Below are 13183 nucleotides of genomic sequence, written 5' to 3'. Positions count from 1 at the left end.
ATAGTCCGATATAGTCAGAGCATTAGTAAATTGGCAACATTTATATTAGTGGAAAATTACCTAAGGGTCAGTTGGAATAGTTAGTGTAATTGATTGAGAAAAACAAAATTCTTTTTTGTTCACATTTTTTCATCCACCACAAATTCCTACCTTCCAATAATCTGAACTAATACAAAGAAGATATAATATAATAACAATTTTCATGAAATTTTAAAGTTTGGACTTGGAAATTAATAGCCTCAAAGAGAGAAAAATTAAACTTGTGCCTATCTCATGAGGGATTGGACTCCTTTTGTTCTCTTCCTCTCCATCTTTCAATAGTCTGCCAAAAAAAGATCCCAAAAAGATATCATTGTTATGACAATTCCAAATAATCTTCCCTTTAATATATTCTACATCACATGTGCATGTGTTTTGTATAATCTATGCATGTACCTTACATGTATGTAATCAAATACTAGATGCTTATGTATGTAAACTATATAGTGAAGAAAATGGTACCGTCATGTTTCTTCCTCATCAAGTTTTTGGCAAAAAGCAAGCAAATGACAAGAAAGCCAACACCAGCTGCTCCTCCTACTATTATTGCCACCGTCTTCCCTGTTGCTCCTGTCCACATTTTCATTCATTTCTTTTTGGCATCAATATTATTAATTTCAATTGTACGGCGTTCATAAATAAAGATAAAATACATCTATTTTACTCAATTTTTCTGAGGATACTTAAAGTACTGTTGAAGAAAATTATGAGTGGTAGACCATATCTCTGAAGAGTACTTTTCAATGAATAAGACTTTCATTAATAATTCATTTGTTCTTCTTATGGGTGAAACAATATTTAATGAAAGCATAATGAATAAAGTGTTGTTATTAAATGACCAACCTATATGGAATATTGAGAATTCCAAGGAATAATTGTGTTACCAATTAAAATAAAAAGTACGCAAATTTTTTTTCCGTTAAGACTGAAAACGGAAGAACAAAGTCCCACTATGAAATCTTCAAATTAAAGTGACGCTAAGTTTAAATCGGAAACTTTCCAAATTCAGAAAAGATTGATGCTTTTTTTTTGGTAAATAACCCCACATGGACCCAGAAATCGAAATCTAACCTGTAGAAGTGGAAGGATCTGAATTTGAAGAGCCAGAACTGGAGGATGAAGACGAAGATGAAGAAGAAGAAGATCTTCTGGGGACACCATTTGGGTAATAACTATAAGCGATGAAACACTTATGTAGATAAATCTGTCCGGAGATTGAGCTTCCACATTCCACCTGAGCTTTCTCAAGTGCGTTCTTAACACATCCGCTACAATCGGTGTCTCCGACATCTCCTTCGCATTGTCCTAAAACGTAGACAGATTCGTACGTAGTAGCGTAGAATCCATGGCCTGATACTACGCCGTTTTGCATCACCCCGAACGCCGTGTCTCTTCTCTCTTCGAACCCTGTTCCGGCGATGTTGTTCTTCCCACAAGTCTTGAACAGCATCTCCATCCCTGTAATAATTTAACCGGAAATTTATGTGTAAGAGAACCAAACCGGTCTAAAATCGGTTAATAGTTTTAAACCTAAATTGAAAGCTCCCTACTTCACCTCTGACCAAAGGTGTTGAATGAACCAATTCAATTCAAACCAAACCGGAAAACTGGAGAAAAAAATTATGAATTTTTGGGGTTCGGCTAAACCAAAACCAAAAATCAAATTACCGGTTCAATTAAACCAGAGAAAACCCTTTGATTGTGATCTGGTTAAGGTTTCGAGGAACCCGAGGAATTGAATTTCCGGTTCGATTGAAGAAGCCACGGAAGAGAAGAAAGAAAGGGTTTACCTGAAATTTGAGAAAAGCCAGAAACTTCATAGAGAAGATAACAGCCGGAAAGTTGAACTCTTGAAGCAATGGTTTTGCCACATAGCTTGTCGGAGAGAACAGGAAGACGACTAACACAGTTGTAACAGTCATGGTTACTTAAATCTCCTCTACACTGGAACAGACCAGTGATTGTGGTTGTGCTTGTTCCTGTTGTGGTCTTGTAGAATCTGGTTTTAGTAGACTGAGAGACCAATGAGCCGAACATAGCAGAGAGAGCTTGTGAGTATAAACCAGATGGATCTGAGAATTGTTGTCTTGCACATCCTTTGTAGATTAAGGTTGTGTATTCCGTTGTAGCAGATTTTACTACGACATTGAGATCTGGAAACAGTAGACACATCATCATGATGATGCTGAGGAATGAGATTGAAAGACCCATTTTTGTATGTAGACTCTTTTGCTTCTTGTGGTCTCTTTTTGCTTTGAGGTATCTTGGAAGAAAGATTGGGGGAAAAAATCAAAGCATTGGCTTTCTCATTGTAGAGATATTGAAAGATGGAATCTTTGTGTTGGTTTTATGGGTTTTAGAGTTGATGTAATTGGTTGCTTGGTGGCTCAGTAAAGCTTTGATTTTTGTTTCTGTCTTCTAGGTTTCTGGGTTCTTTGTTTTTTTTGGCTTTGGCTTTGGCTTTTGATGACCATGTGAGAGGAGATTAGGGGAGAGAGAGAGAGAGAGAGAGTCTCTTTTTCCTTTTAACGCTTCTGAGCCATTCAGTTCTGAAACTGTACAATGTTTGATTTACTGCAGCAAATTACAATAAATATTTATTGATTGAAAGATTTTAATAAGAGTTTATTTGTTGTTTAGCTTCCTTTTTACCACCTACTAGCTACTAGTGACCTTTGAATCTTATTCCAAATAAGTATGTCTCTAATCTAGTTTAAAGTCTAATCTTGTTTTTAAAGTCATTTAGTGACTTACTTTGTGTAACATTCTGGTTTAGTAGTTGGTTACTTTGGAAATTGGGTTTAGAGAAAGATACAAACTTTCTTGCACTTACTTGATTGTTGATACCAAAAACATGTTTAGGAAATTTAACCAATAACGGAATTACTAAAGATGAGCTATAAATAGGAAAAAAAAAAAAAAAAAAGGCCAGAGAGAGAGAAAGAGTTGGAGGAAGTGAAAAGGAATCTGAGATTGGTGGGGGAATGGGAAGATTGTGAAGTGTGTGTTTTGACCACAGTACAGTCAAAATCTCTGTCTGTCTCAGGGTTTTCTAATTTCTATGACCACCATCACAATCTTTTTGTCTTCATTTCATTGTCTTCAAGATTCATGACCCTTTCTATATAACACAAGTTTTTTAATTGTTGCCGTTTAGGTCCTACTGATTTGAATGATGAAGAAGATCATTTACATGCCTGTTCTTCATTTGCTTTTATAGTGAGCAGCTAACTTTGTTTTATGTGGACTCTTTCAGATCAAAGAGAGAAAGATCAACTGCAGATCCTTAAGGTACGATGTTGTTACAGGAAAATTGTTGACTGAGAAAGAAAGGGAGAGAGCTCAGGTGTGTATATGTGATTGTGAGAGGGGCCATCAGGAAAGTACCAACAGAACTGTAAAGATACAACAAAAATCGCGAGAATTGAGGATATAGCTACTCTTGATGATGAGACTTTTGAGATATCTCTTCATGAATCTTGTGCTGAATCTTCAGTATTGTCATCATCAGGTAAACCAAATATCCTGAGATTACGGTCCATTGAACCGACTGCTATGTATTTGGAGTCGAGTCCAAACTTAACACTTGTTGCTTTACCTGCACATTTATGTAGTTACAATGTCTGAATGATAGACTCAATAAAACAAGGAAGAGCAGTGACTTCAAAAGCTTAACATGTAGCATTTACCTGTACCGGACAGATCGGGAAGAGTCTTGATTGGGTTCCATTCTGCTTTTACACTAGCTGCTTGGAATACTCTACAACATTGAAGCACAAGTTTTCGATTAGTATGATTTGCAGAAGAAACGTATACATATACCCAAACTGCATTTCTGGTGATAGCAGGTTAATTGAGTTTGCACAACTATCTTTCAATATCTCGTTATCAAAGTGAGCTCCTATATCAATTAATTCCCAACATTGTGTATCAAAGTAGACCTCACCTTATATCTGAAGCAGCAATGCCAAGATAAGATCCGCTATGGTCAAACTCCACTGCACAAAAAAAGCTCATTCAGGCCTTAAGAAATGAAAACTCACTCAACAAAATAGACTAGTAAGAGTGCTCAGGTAGTTGAATACCCGAGTTTGCATCTGGAAAGTCAAAGGTTCGGAAGTTCTTTAACTTGCGCAAGTCCCACAACCTAACACCATCCAGTGCAGCAGTCTGTACAATTTAAAGAATAGTAAATATTGGTCAGTCAAAAGGAACCTGGTGCTATCCTTCTTTCTACTTAGTTTAGGTCAATCAGTCAATGTACCCACCGCAAGGAAATAACCGTTTTCAGAGAATGATATAGAGGTGATTTCTCCATTGTGTCCACCAAACTTTGCCACATTTGCCTATCAAACGACAGAGATAGAGATGAGAGTGAAGTGAGAACAAACTTACAAGTGACAACAGTTGATGAGCAAGGAAGGTCAAAGAGTTTTTACCTGACTTTTTACATCCCAAATCTTAACAATAGATTGAGCGGTACCAGTTCCAAGAATGAGACCATCAGGATGAAAAGCAGCAGCCGTGTAATTCACGTCGTTTTCGGAAGCATCTGTCACCTGAATAACAACAATAATGAGAAAGACGCATGGCAGAAACATTTATTCTAACGAGTCTAATTCACATTACAATAAAGAAGGTAAATGTTTCATTGTTATATTAGCATAAAAGAAGAAATCTGAAACTGGATAACAGGTATCAGGTGTGGATTAAAATTTTGGAGACCTGAGCAAGGCATAAACCGGAGGACAGATCATAGAAGCACCATGTACTGTCAAGTGATGCTGACACAAAGTATTTATTCGTTGCGTGGACAGTTACAGCTCGCACCTGAAAACCACATCATTGCTTTTACGTTAAACAGACCAAAAATAAATAAAACGTAAAACTGTATGAGACTGTAGCCTGTAGAAGTTCTTCAGTTACATCCTTACCTCGGCAGAATGATCTTTCAGTGTATGTCTAGAGGTATAGTTCCCATCCTCGGAACATCCCCAGATGCGGACTGTCTGCAGAGTGTTAAGAAATGAGAAGTTAATCTCTTCACTACTACTCCATAAAATCATGCAATCCTCAAAGGAGCTTGTACACATAACCTTAGCTTACCTTGTCGGATGAAGCAGTTAACACAAGATCAGTGTCACCAACGAACTTGATGCTTGTAACCTGCAAAAGGAACAATGCATGTCAAGCACAAAACTACAAAGGAAAAGTTAAAAAAGAAAATGAAATATAAAAAAAGAATACAGTAAAAGACAGACCTTCTTTGAGTGACCAGTCAGCGTTGATAAGATTTGTCCTGAAGGACGATCAAAGAGAACGGCAGTTGTATCAATTCCTCCCGTAGCGATGACATCCTGATTACCACATATAACGAGAAATTAAGAATAATACTAAATAGAGAACAGACACAGGGATTCATGGTAGTGTACAAAATCTATATACTGAAGAATAATATTGATAAGCATCCAGATGGGGATTCATGGCAGTGTACAATATAATGTAAGCGCAAAAGTAAACATGTCACTATGACGTTCAATGCAGTGACTTCTCAGGACAGAGAAAAACTACATAAAGTGATGAATGGAAAATAGAGAAGTTCTTAGGTGTCAAACCTTAGAATGTAGGATGTCCATTGAAAAAATTCCAGGTTTGTTGGTCTTGTGAAGGGGGTGGCTTGAGAGTTGGGTGAACTTCTCCAGAGCATCGACTGAAGCCAATGTTTTAGGGATCTAGAGAACCAATGAGGAGAAATTATTAAGACAGAAGAACCACTCGCAAATCTAATTGAACTCCAAAAGTGCAGATATCCATTGTATGTTACAGACAAACTATATATATATGTAATTCTCTTTTGCCTTCTATTTCCACTAATATACTGATATATGCAGTTACCTGTCTCTTTTTACGCTGCTGAGAAAGAGCAGCATTACAATCTGTGAGTTCTGTGATAACTTCAGCCGAAATTCCAAGACGCATTTTCTTTGCATTAGGCCCCTGCTCACCATCATCGATACCTATATTGCAACCAAAAACATAGTAGCTTGTTATAAGAGAAATTACCACATAGCCAACTTACATTGAGAAGCAAACGTGCAAGCATACCTCGTTTACCATTACTAAGAGCAGCATTCGATGTGGCAACTTCGGGGGCTGCAGGCAACTGCCTTTCAGCCTCTGCAAGCAATTGTCGTGATTCGTCTCTTTCTTTTTTAAGCCTAGCAATCACACGACAAGCAGCATCATGCTGCAAAGGAAAAGTGTATCCCCCATCAATCACCTTTTATCACAAGAAATAAATGGAAACATCCAGGAAAAGAAACTAGAATACATAATAGATATTTGTAATTCATGTAGTCTGATAAGGTGGTGGCAAATGCACCTAACCATAATTACCTGATACAAAGCGTGACTTAGCTCTTGCCTCGCAGTATGCAGTTGTTGTTCCAAAGCAAAATTTGATAGCATCAAACTGTCCCATTCCTACAAGCACAACAAACAGATAAACTTTTTAAGCATTTCTTTTGCCTAAAGTAAAAATAACCAGCGAACACTTTCGTCTTGCTATTAGTAACAAATGAACATATAATTCAATGTAAAGAGTAGAATGCAATCTGCTATGTTAAATAACTCAGATAGCGATGCATACCCAAATCAAGTTCATCCATTTTAACTCTATATGATCCTTAATAGACAGAGAACAAAATTCAGAAACGAAAAAGAAGGTATAGGGAATACAAAATAAGAACTTACAGTCTGAAACGTTCCAAGCAATCCAGGGATGCTAGCTGTGTGTAATGGTTTCGGCTTTACGATCTGCAAAATGGTCCCGGAGATCGAATCAGGCTTAAATAAGTTTCTACAAACAATGCTGTGTGACAAATAACTCCAGTGGTTGCATTACCTTCCCAGTTTTGATGGGAACAATGTCATCAAGAGTATGTGGCTCACCAGTAACCGGGCATTTCCCATAATCCTACAAGGTACCAAAAGCAATCTATAAATTATCACAACAAAGTCTGTATTAAGAAAATATCTGCAGCAAATAGAGAGGTGCAAGAGGCTAAACAGCTGAAAACCCTAGATAAGAGTCGAACGAGGGAGAAAAGAAAAGAACTTGCTTACGGATATATGCGTCTGGATTAGCCGCTTCTCGTAAAGCAAACCCGACTTCTTAGAAACCACAGGCTCCTCCGGAACTTCGCCGGAAACTGTAGAGGAGAAAAGACCACAGTGTTACCGACAGAAACAAAGCAAAATAAAACCCTAAATCGGTAAATAGAGAAGAAAGAGTGCCTTACTTGCACAATTCATCTTCTAAGTATAAACGAAGAAGAAGAAGTATACGCAGGACTAGAAGACTACTCGGTGAATCTTTAAATAGACTGGGCTAGGGTTTTAACTACTCCGGTCCGGCGCTACTAAACAAAATCGCAGAAGCCGGGAGGACGATGAAGACGGAAAGAGAGAGAGATGCAAAAATTGTTTAAGCTTAGGACAACAAGTTAGAGATTTCTTGTTAAACAAATGGGCCTTTTAACGAGACCTTGATTTATAACTAATTAGGCTTTTTTCTGAAGCCCATTAGTTAAACTATGTATGTTCGTTCATTCTTTCTGTCTGAGAAAAGAAACTCGAAAGTATAATTCTTACCCTTTTTTTTGTCATTCTTTTCTTTTATTTTTTCTGATTACAAATTCTTTTAAAGTATAAGGTAGGACAACGATGTACGGGCCATTCTATTTGCACGTACGATAGATGTGTTCTTTATGAACAAAAATTAGTCATAGCCGAAAAGTAGTATTCTCATAAAAAGCATATTTAGTATTCTCATTTCTCAACAATTAACATAGCCGAAAAAAGAACCTTATATGAACAAATCATTGGTCATACTATATTTTCATTTTTTATTAAAAAAAATTAGACTTCCGATTTATATAATATTGTCTGAGAGTTTGGTATTATAATATATTTGTGATAGCTCTGCAAAACTTAAATCATCTCGTTTGGAAAATGCGTGTGTGTAACACTGCACTCAAAGGCCAAAGCTTTTGCCGAAGATGCTCATATATATCTCCAAAGTATCGATTCATCAAATCAGCTTTGATCTCAAGCTGTTTCTTTTTCCTTTTGCCACCAAGTTGCTATTTTTTTCTTTCTCTTCATTCTGTTCTCGTTAAATGATTTCTTGCAACCTCATTAATTTCCAATTCTTAAACGTATGACCATGTTTATTTTATCACATACTGTATATAAGTTTAAAAAATTGCCTGAGTGGTGATATGTATTTTATATAATACATATAGTATATGTACATATTGTTAAACAATTTGAATGAAATAAAATTTTGGATAAATATCAGGAGAAAAAAAACTTAGATAGTCATGCTAATGATTTCAAATAATGCTTCATAGAGTTGGGGACCAAATAGAATGTTGATAAGTGATGTGATGATGTCCCGTTCCCAACCATGACCAAAACAAATAAACTAAAAAAAGCTAGAGGAGAACGAAAAAAAAATCGTCGTAATTACAATAGTAATTAATTAATGCGTATAGTCAATGAAAGTTGTTTTTAGAAGTTTTGAAGTGAAGGGATATTTTGAACTTAGCTGAGTAATAGTCCATGAAAGTTAGATTATTCACCTAGCTGACATTTTTTCATAGTTTGGGAATTCTTTATACGAAAAAAAAAGATAAAATAAAGGTAAGACCATGTTCGTAAAAAATTGTAGTTTCATATATGGTGTTTTTTTGTTAAAGTTTCATATATGGTGTTGATGACTATATAATCTATAAATCACATTGGTGTACCTTTATTTACGTTATCTAAGTCGATATATATTCCGATCTATAAAAGTATCTTTTCATTTGTATGATCAGTTCATTATTTGGTTATGGTTGTAAGGAAAACAACATATATAGAAAACGACAACTCGAAGCATGGTATGCTAAAACTATCACTGTAACGAATTTTTATCGAGAGAAACCATCTTGATATGAAATTTGTAGTTTCCGAATTTAACTAAGCATCACGTAACATTTTTTTTCCCCTCGAAATTTCCATAAAATAAATACATTTGACTTAGTACGATCTTTATCTCTTATTTTCAAAATTTTCACTGACCTGGTCTCTTTTTCTCCTTCTCTTCTTTTCCACTTCTTACCAGCATTTAAAAAACCCAACCAAGTAAATAAATAGAAAATGAAAAATTAAATTGCTAAAAATAAAATAGAAAAGCCAAATTCTATAAATAGAAGGCTTAATTTAGCACAAGTTTCAGTCAGAAAGTCAAAAATCATCGCGACAAAAAGAATTGGGTCAAACTCCTTTACCGGTCAACCAAGTCATCACTTAGGTGGGACTATTTTCTCCACGTCAACTAATTATTCCAATCGTTACACGCCACGTCACGAGAATAAGAAACTCCAGGACCAGCGCGTTTAACGTCAATTGCCACGCTGGCATTTTTCTTATTACATTTTGCATACATACACATATAGATACACATTTAAACCATAAGTATAAATAAATTGGTTACGATAACTTCCATAACCTTCATTAGTTTCTCCAGAAGAAACCTGTAAGAAATTTCTTTCTCTTCTCTGTCTTTAAACAGATTTTTATTCTGTTCTGTTTGATTAATTATTATCTCTTTTGTTCCAGTATTTTAATTCTTTAGATTTTCTTGTTCAGACATCACTAGCTCCACTACCACATTCAAGAAGCCTCCTTCAATAATCTTTCCCTTTTCCTGGGGAATTTTCTCTCTGGATTCATTCCCGGAAAATCATTCACAATTTGGAGACCATAAAGAACACATAAACATGTCGCAGGACGTAATTTCGTCTCATGAGCAGCTCTCCATGGTACGTAATAATCCGTGCAATGTTTATTGTTTGTCCTCGAATCTGTTTTTATGCCCTTGAATGGTTTCTCTTCTTTGGGTTTCCTCTTTTCTATCATACATTGCTTAAATGATTAAAAGCATGAACCTTTTTTTCCTGAAAATTTTGCATGTATATATCTATGATTTATTCGCAAGGAATAAAATTATTTTCTGAAATCTTTGTATTTTGTAGGTAACATCGTTTTCTTAATTTTCTTAGTTATTCGATTTTATCTTTTGTCAAATTGCTTCATTCCTTTTACTTTCTTTTCTGTTTCTGGTTATTCTAGATACAATTCAGTTCATATTCCAAAAGTCTGAAACGATAATTAGTAAAGCAAACTTTTTAGTGCTAACTCTTTTGTACGGTGTTCATACGTAGTTACGTACCTTCTCGCTAGCCAACCACAAATCGTCACAATACTTAATCAGATAGAATAGAACAGTTTATCAGAATTCATAAGATGCTACATCTCTTCTTTTAGTAATTCCAGTAATTAAAATTTGAACTTTTATTTATACTTTCGAATAGAATCACACGAATTTTTATTAGAAATATATAATGAGTGTATCAAAAGCAATGATTCTTGCTCTTACCTCGGCCTTTATTTGTTGTTAAAAAATCAGATGTTAGTTTAAATTAGGGAACGTTTTGGTTCTAAAGAAACGCAAGAATCCAAAAACTTTCCTGTTATGGAAACTCTCCCGCCTTATCGTTAATTTCTTCTCTAGATTCCCTCTTGATGAAAACCACATAGAAGGAACAAGATCTAATCGTATAAATACATAGTTCTCTCTAAACGACTGTGTTAAGTTAAAACTAACCTTAGGTTTATTCAAAGTTATTGTTTCTTGTTTCACAAGAAAATCCCACCAATTAGCTTTTTATGCAAGCCTTCAACGTATGTCAATAAACAAACAATTAGATGCATATATTTACTTGTTCTATTTTCTGCTAATTTGATCTTTCTCCTGCTGTTGTTATTTTGTAGGATGAGATCACAAGTCCTCTCACCGCACAGATCTTCGATTTCTGCGATTCACAGTTATTTCAAGAAACCTTCAATCAAACTTCTGAAGTAACCTCTGCTTCAAACGGTTGTGGCTATGTCGAAAACAACAACACCAACAACTTTCCAGACAAATCCAACAGTGGTTCGAATCAAGATCATGAAGACAACAACGACAACGCTGATTTATCAATCATATTCGATTCACAAGATGATTTCGATAACGATATCACAGCTTCTATCGATTTCTCTTCATCCATCCAGTTCCCAGCCTCCGATCAACTCCAAGAGCAGTTTGATTTCACCGGAATTCAACTTCACCAGCCTCCGAACACTCTCTACTCTTCCTCCTCTGGTGACCTTCTGCCTCCGCCTTTATCGGTTTTCGAAGAAGATTGTCTTTCTTCTGTGCCAAGTTACAATCTTGGTTCCATAAACCCTTCTTCTCCTTCTTGCTCTTTTTTGGGTAATACCGGTTTACCGACTTACATGACCGTAACCGGGAATATGATGAACACCGGTTTAGGATCTGGTTTTTACTCCGGGAATATCCATCTCGGTTCTGATTTCAAACCATCACATGATCAATTGATGGAAATTCAAGCTGATAATGGTGGATTGTTCTGTCCAGATCCGATTAAACCCATCTTTAATCCAGGAGATCATCATCTCCAGGTATATATTCCAAACCTTATATATAAATAATGAAAGGTATTGCTGGCAAACAAATTGTGTAATGAAACCAGATTAGTAAACCGGTCTGATACTAACCGGTTATGGGGTTTGTTTTCTTAATAGGGACTTGACGGTGTCGAGAACCAGAACCACATGGTGGCACAGCCGGTTCTCCCGCAGTTAGGGACGGAGATAACCGGTTTAGACGACCCGAGTTTCAACAAAGTCGGAAAACTCTCGGCAGAGCAGAGAAAAGAGAAGATTCATAGGTATATGAAGAAGAGGAACGAGAGGAATTTCAGCAAGAAAATCAAGGTCTTTGTGCTTAACCATCATAACCGGATTAAACCAGTGGTTATCCATATACCGATTTGTTCACATGTTTTTTTTGTTATATTTTGTTGTAGTATGCATGTAGGAAGACGTTGGCAGATAGTCGTCCAAGAGTTAGAGGAAGATTTGCAAAGAATGATGAATTTGGTGAACCAAATAGACAAGCCTGTTCAAGCCATCATGAAGATGATGATGATGATGTAAGATTAATCTTGTTTGATTACAATTAGAAAACAGATTAGTTTTTGTTTGATATAATAAAGCGTTTCTAAACGGGGGTGTGGTTTGCAGGTGGGGGTAAAGGAAGAAGAACAGTTAGTTGATTCTTCGGACATATTTTCACACATAAGTGGTGTGAACTCTTTCAAATGCAATTATCCAATCCAGTCTTGGATTTGAGTTGGATTACTTACTTGGTCTTATGATTTACAAAAATAAAACAAAAATAGTATTGTTATAGAGGTCTGTAATTTGTATATTTATTAGTACATTTTTTGGCCATGACTCATAGTTTGTCGAATAAGTAGAACATAAGAAAAGAGAGAGATGAATAATGGGTGTAGGCAGGTAATCATGAATAAAATTGTAGTGAGTGAGAGGGGTTGTTTATGTTACATAGAACATTACAAAATTTTGTAGATATATATTATATGGTATGATAATTATGATGTCTATTAATGTATTTGATGGGTGTTGTATAAATAATAATCATTTGAACATTATAAATAAGCAGTTGTGTTCAAGTTTGTCACTAATTTTTAGTATACGTGGTTCAAAATTTGAAATAAATAATAGTGTATTATATAAACTTACTAATACACCTTCTAGATATTAATTTGAATTTTAGTGAAATAATTGAATATTATTTACGTAATGTTTATTTCCAGCGTGCTTGGCATTTCAAATTTTAAATTGCATAGAAAATACTTAGCAAGAAGCAACAAAAAAAAGGCAAGCAATAGTGTCTCGATCCAATCTCACGCCAAAGGTCCAACGACAATCATACTTTTGTCATTTTATGTTGGTTGGTTTATTGATTCCTCGTCGTCAGACGTTTTAGAATTTAATATTATTAGAACTATTATTGGATTTTTGTGACAAATTATAAGTTGTTTTTGGTTCTTCTTTCGGATTTTCTTTGAAAATCTTTATAAAAACAAATTAATTACGTTTCACACTTTTATATCTGGATTGAGCACTTGTATATATATTATAGGAATATAGTTGAAATAACACA

General features: G+C 35.4%; 3 protein-coding genes across 7 annotated transcripts; 1 reads left to right on the top strand and 2 right to left on the bottom strand.

The window, feature by feature from the left end:
* Nucleotides 1-69: 69 nt before the first annotated feature.
* On the bottom strand, nt 70-2650 carry PDLP2 (plasmodesmata-located protein 2). The gene is made up of 4 exons (NM_100331.4): nt 1830-2650; nt 1111-1497; nt 502-609; nt 70-322 (listed from the first exon to the last, which is right to left on the bottom strand). The coding sequence occupies exons 1-4, from the start codon at nt 2248-2250 to the stop codon at nt 315-317; spliced, it is 924 nt and encodes a 307-aa protein (NP_171946.2). The 5' UTR covers nt 2251-2650; the 3' UTR covers nt 70-314.
* A 504-nt stretch (nt 2651-3154) lies between these two features.
* Nucleotides 3155-7619, bottom strand: MAC3A (MOS4-associated complex 3A). Of its 2 annotated transcripts, none has more exons than NM_100330.3 (18): nt 7341-7619; nt 7165-7250; nt 6944-7015; nt 6793-6855; nt 6436-6522; nt 6145-6286; nt 5935-6056; nt 5655-5771; nt 5301-5396; nt 5146-5205; nt 4974-5048; nt 4765-4869; nt 4479-4598; nt 4308-4385; nt 4125-4209; nt 3986-4037; nt 3729-3799; nt 3155-3637 (listed from the first exon to the last, which is right to left on the bottom strand). In NM_100330.3, the coding sequence occupies exons 1-18, from the start codon at nt 7351-7353 to the stop codon at nt 3510-3512; spliced, it is 1572 nt and encodes a 523-aa protein (NP_563708.1). In that variant the 5' UTR covers nt 7354-7619; the 3' UTR covers nt 3155-3509. The 2 variants fall into 2 exon arrangements, with proteins under 2 accessions (NP_563708.1, NP_001030958.1); NM_001035881.1 differs by having other exon boundaries at nt 3275-3631; nt 3723-3799; nt 7341-7527.
* A 1943-nt stretch (nt 7620-9562) lies between these two features.
* Nucleotides 9563-12691, top strand: AT1G04500 (CCT motif family protein). Of its 4 annotated transcripts, NM_001331488.1 has the most exons (6): nt 9563-9622; nt 9736-9908; nt 10921-11613; nt 11737-11928; nt 12021-12146; nt 12238-12691. In NM_001331488.1, the coding sequence occupies exons 2-6, from the start codon at nt 9867-9869 to the stop codon at nt 12343-12345; spliced, it is 1161 nt and encodes a 386-aa protein (NP_001318920.1). In that variant the 5' UTR covers nt 9563-9622; nt 9736-9866; the 3' UTR covers nt 12346-12691. The 4 variants fall into 4 exon arrangements, with proteins under 4 accessions (NP_001318920.1, NP_001322236.1, NP_171944.2 ...); NM_001331489.1 differs by having other exon boundaries at nt 9582-9622; nt 11737-12146; nt 12238-12676; NM_100329.3 differs by lacking the exon at nt 9563-9622 and having other exon boundaries at nt 9730-9908; nt 12238-12669.
* The last annotated feature ends 492 nt before the right edge of the window (nt 12692-13183 follow it).

Source organism: Arabidopsis thaliana (assembly GCF_000001735.4).
Source record: "Arabidopsis thaliana chromosome 1 sequence".
Taxonomy (NCBI): domain Eukaryota; kingdom Viridiplantae; phylum Streptophyta; class Magnoliopsida; order Brassicales; family Brassicaceae; genus Arabidopsis; species Arabidopsis thaliana.
The sequence above is the reverse complement of the archived record's forward strand: the minus strand, read 5'-3'. Positions and strand labels throughout refer to the sequence as shown.

Coding starts and splice junctions, on each gene's coding strand:
- PDLP2 (NM_100331.4), bottom strand. CDS start 2,250: ATGGGTCTTTCAATCTCATTCCTCAGCATCATCATGATGATGTGTCTA. Junction 1,498..1,829: donor TGGCTTTTCTCAAATTTCAG/GTAAACCCTTTC, acceptor AAATTATTACAG/GGATGGAGATGCTGTTCAAG. Junction 610..1,110: donor AGATCCTTCCACTTCTACAG/GTTAGATTTCGA, acceptor AAATGTGGACAG/GAGCAACAGGGAAGACGGTG.
- AT1G04500 (NM_001331488.1), top strand. CDS start 9,867: ATGTCGCAGGACGTAATTTCGTCTCATGAGCAGCTCTCCATG. Junction 9,909..10,920: donor CTCATGAGCAGCTCTCCATG/GTACGTAATAAT, acceptor GTTATTTTGTAG/GATGAGATCACAAGTCCTCT. Junction 11,929..12,020: donor ATTTCAGCAAGAAAATCAAG/GTCTTTGTGCTT, acceptor ATTTTGTTGTAG/TATGCATGTAGGAAGACGTT.
- MAC3A (NM_100330.3), bottom strand. Junction 5,397..5,654: donor TGGACATCCTACATTCTAAG/GTTTGACACCTA, acceptor TGTGGTAATCAG/GATGTCATCGCTACGGGAGG. Junction 4,386..4,478: donor TTTGGGATGTAAAAAGTCAG/GTAAAAACTCTT, acceptor GTCGTTTGATAG/GCAAATGTGGCAAAGTTTGG.